Source organism: Lepidochelys kempii, chromosome 6, assembly GCF_965140265.1.
Source record: "Lepidochelys kempii isolate rLepKem1 chromosome 6, rLepKem1.hap2, whole genome shotgun sequence".
Classification (NCBI taxonomy): Eukaryota; Metazoa; Chordata; order Testudines; family Cheloniidae; genus Lepidochelys; species Lepidochelys kempii.
Window position 1 is genome coordinate 2,939,488 of NC_133261.1, and position 4,517 is coordinate 2,944,004.

At 45.8% G+C, this 4,517-nt stretch overlaps 1 protein-coding gene across 1 annotated transcript; it reads left to right on the forward strand.

Moving 5' to 3' along the window:
- Window positions 1-442: 442 nt before the first annotated feature.
- On the forward strand, window positions 443-1,381 carry LOC140913719 (olfactory receptor 5AS1-like). The gene has a single exon (XM_073350522.1). It carries the CDS (start codon window positions 443-445, stop codon window positions 1,379-1,381), a length of 939 nt encoding a protein of 312 aa, XP_073206623.1.
- The last annotated feature ends 3,136 nt before the right edge of the window (window positions 1,382-4,517 follow it).

The following is a 4,517-nucleotide window of genomic DNA, read 5'->3' on the forward strand; positions in this document are numbered from 1 at the left end:
TCTGGGTTTTTATAGAGGCTCCAGTAAATGCCAAACAGCTTAATTAGCACAGTAAGCAACTTTACCCGAAACAGACATGACAAGCCACAGAACTCCCCTTGCCCAGATAGAGTGGAAAGACTGACACTCCTTTACTCTCATCCCTTCTTTAGCTAAGGATTGGATTAGTTTGGATTAGTGAACAGGAGTTTTTGTGTGGGGGGGCATGATTAACCTGCTTCTCATTGTATTTGCAGAGCGTGTGCATTTTATCAAACACCCGGAATAACCAGCTGAGAACATCTGGCTCTGTGGACTCAGCCCTTCCCTGAGCGGGTACTGATGTCCATTGAGAAACTGATCTCCATTTATCTTCCCTTACTTCATGACAGAGAAGGGACAGGTTTTCCACACCATCCACCGGCCCATATCTCTGCAGCAGCCTGATCTCTGTTCAGAGGAGATGGAAGAGGGAAATCACTCGGAGGTGACTGAATTCATTCTCTCAGGACTGACAGATCATCTGGAGCTGCAGATCCCCCTGTTTGTGGTGTTCCTACTGATTTATGGTATCACCTTAGTGGGGAATGGGGGGATGATCTTCTTAATCACGATTGATCCCCGACTCCACACACCAATGTACTTTTTCCTCAGTAATTTGTCTTTCTGTGACCTGTGTGTTTCCTTGATTATTTCCCCTAAAATGCTGCTGAATTTATTAGCTGAAAGGAACAGCATTTCTTACACGGCCTGTGCTCTGCAAATGTTTCTCTCTATTGCTTTTGGAGATGTTGAGTGCCTCTTGCTGGCTGTGATGGCCTATGACCGTTATGTGGCAATCTGTAATCCGCTGCTCTATACGGTCACCATGTCCAGGCAGCTTTGTAAACAGCTGGTGGCTGCGGTGTACGCTGTGGGGATTGTGGATTCAATGATATACACGTGTTGCACATTTCGGCTGTCATTCTGCAGCTCCAACATCATCAATCATTTCTTCTGTGACGTCCTCCCACTGTTGGCGCTCTCCTGTTCTGACACCCGCATCAATGAGATTATGACGTTTGCTTTCACGAGCTGCATTACAGGGAGCAGCTTTGTGACAGTCCTCCTCTCCTATGTCTATATCACCTCCACCATCCTGCAGATCCGCTCTGCCGAGAGCCGGCACAAAGCCTTCTCCACCTGCACTTTCCACTTGACCGCTGTGGTCCTGTTTTTTGGCACCTTCCTCTTCATGTATTTGCGTCCCACCTCCAGCTATTCCATGGACAGAGACAAAGTGACCTCAGTGTTTTACACGCTGGTGATCCCCATGTTGAACCCCTTCATCTACAGCCTGAGGAACACGGAGGTGAAGGATGCCTTGTGGAAAGCAATGAATAAACTCCTAACCAGCTCTTGAATCTGCATTTCTCATTATTGTATTGTTATTATGAATAATTTGTTTGTATTCCAACAAGTTCTGCAGACCCCAACTGAGATCAGTGGCAAAACATGGGAAGTATCCCAGGGCAGAGAGAGAGAATGATTCTATAAGCTGGTGGAAAAGGGGAACCGCCTCGAGGGTGAAATGCTCAACTTCACGTTTCTGTTCCAATAGTTATTTAATTAGTTATCCACAGTAGAACCACTTTGAAAGGAGAGATTGAGAGCAACCCTGTCAAGGTTCCTTCCCCACTCTGAACTCTGGGGTACAGATGTGGGGACCTGCATGAAAACCTCCTAAGCTTACTTTTACCAGCTTAGGTTAAAACTTCTCCAAGGTACAAATTATTTTACCCTTTGCCCTTGGATTTCCACTGCTACCACCAAACTTTATCTGGGTTCCTGAAAAAAGGTAGTTTGGACACGTCTTTCCCCCCAAAATCCTCCCAACTCTTGCACCCCACTTCCTGGGGAAGGTTTGGTAAAAATCCTCACCAATTTGTATAGGTGACCACAAACCCAAACCCTTGGATCTTAGAACAATGAAAAAGCATTCAGTTTTCTTACAAGAAGACTTTTAATAGAAGTAAAAAAGGAATCACCTCTGTAAAATCAGGATGGTAAATACCTTACAGGGTAATTAGATTCAAAACATAGAGAATCCCTCTAGGCAGAACCTTAAGTTGTTTTTTCTCCCTCCTCCCAGCTTTTGAAAGTATTTTGTCTCCTCATTGGTCATTTTGGTCAGGTGCCAGCGAGGTTACCTTTAGCTTCTTAACCCTTTACAGGTGAGAGGATTTTTCCTCTGGCCAGGAGGGATTTTAAAGGGGTTTACCCTTCCCTTTATATTTATGACACGCCCCCCAAATCTCAGCTAGGGTGAAACGCTGGCTGGGATTTCTTCCTGGAGCTCTAGGAAAAAACAGAGTTAATAAGACACATGCACCTCTAAATATACTACCAAGTACATAAAGACTGACAATATTTTCCACATCTCAAGGACGATTTTAACCAGTTGATTCTGGAAAACTTTCATGGGAGAGTGCATCAGCCTCTTTGTTAGAAGCTCCTGAGATGTGTTGGATGTCAAAATCAAAATCTTGGAGAGCTAAACTCCACCGAAGAAGTTTTTTGTTATTTCCCATGGTGGTATGAAGCCAATGTAGCACAGCATGGTCGAATACGCTGTCCCCAATCATATGGGCATTAGCTTTTCCAGAGCGTAGACAATGGCATAACATTCTTTTTCACTGACTGACCAGTTGCTTTCCCTCTCAGACAGTTTTTTGCTGAGAAACACTACAGGGTGGAATTCTTGATCTGGTCCTTTCTGCATTAAAACTGCTCCCACACCACGCTCGGACGCATCTGTGGTTACTAGGAACGATTTGTCAAAGTCTGGGGCCCTTAGTACAGGGTCAGACATGAGTGTCGCTTTAAGCTGTTCAAAGGCCTTCTGACACTCTTCGGTCCACCGAACGGCATTTGGCTGTTTCTTTTTGGTTAGGTCTGTCAGTGGGGCGGCGATTTGGCTGTATTGTGGTACAAATTATCTGTAATAAACAGCAAAGCCTAAGAAGGATTGGACCTGTTTCTTTGACTTTGGTACAGGCCACTTCTGGATAGCATCCACTTTGGCCTGTAGGGGGCTGATAGTTCCTTGACCCACCTGGTGTCCAAGGTAAGTCACTCTGTTTAGGCCTATTTGACACTTAGCCTTAACAGTTAGTCCTGCCTCCCTTATGCGCTCAAAGACTTTTTTAGATGTTCCAGGTGTTCTGCCCTGGAATCCGAAAATGTGGCCACATCGTCAAGGTAGGAGACTGCATATTCTCCTAATCCCGCTAGGAGACCATCTACAAGTCTTTGGAAGGTGGCGGGTGTATTTCACAGCCCGAAAGGTAGTACTTTAAATTCATACAGCCCGAGATGAGTGGTGAAGACTGACCTTTCCTTGGCCGATTCATCTAGAGGTACCTGCCAGTACCCCTTGGTTAAGTCCAAGGTAGAGATGTACTGGGCCCGTCCCAGTTTCTCTAATAGTTCATCTGTGCGTGGCATTGGATAGTTGTCTGGGAGAGTTACAGCATTTAGCTTATGGTAGTCCACGCAAAAACGTATCTCCCTATCTGGTTTGGGAACTAGAACCACTGGAGATGCCCATGCACTTCCAGAGTGGAGGATTACACCCATCTGTAACATATCCTGGATCTCCCGTTCTATAGCAGTTTTAGCATGAGGAGACACCCGGTAAGGTTGGACTTTAATTGGGTGAGCATTACCTGTGTCAATGGAGTGGTATGCCCATTCAGTCAGTCCTGGTGTAGCTGAGAATGTCGGCCCGTAGCTAGTGCACAGCTCCTTGATCTGCTGTCGCTGCATATGCCCAGGGGTCATGGAGAGGTTCACCTCTTCCACACCACCAACACTTTTCCCTTCGTAGTAGACACCTCAGGCCACTCAGCGTCATCTTCTCCCTGGGCTGTAAACTGACAAACCTTTAGTTCGCTGGAATAAAAGGGCTTTAGGGAATTAATATGGTACACCTTAGGCTTTCGGCTGGAGGTGGGGAATGCTATGAGATAATTAACAGCTCCCAGGCACGCCTGGACCGTGAATGGCCCTTCCCATGATGCTTCCATTTTATGGGCCTGGAGCTCCTTTAAGACCATGACCTGGTCCCCTACTTTGAAGGAACGCTCTCTGACATGTTTATCATACCAGGCTTTTTGCTCTTTTTGAGCATCCTGTAAGTTTTCTTTAGCAAGGGCGAAAGAGGTTCGGAGGGTGTTTTGTAAGTTGGTTCCAAAGTCCAGCATGTTAGTTCCTGGAGAAGGTGTAAATTCCTCCCATTGCTGCTTCACCAACTGTAATGGCCCCTTAACCTCATGGCCATATACAAGTTCAAATGGTGAAAACCCTAAACTGGGATGTGGTACAGCTCTGTAGACAAAGATCAACTTCTGCAACACTAGGTCCCAATCATTGGAGTGCTCATTTACGAATTTACGTATCATGGCCCCCAAAGTTTCATTAAACTTCTCCACCATGCCATTTGTTTGATGGTGGTAAGGAGTGGCAACCAAGTGATTTACCCCATGAGCTTCCCAAAG

Excerpts from the sequence above, each read along its gene's own strand:
- LOC140913719 (XM_073350522.1), top strand. The coding sequence starts at position 443 with ATGGAAGAGGGAAATCACTCGGAGGTGACTGAATTCATTCTCTCAGGA.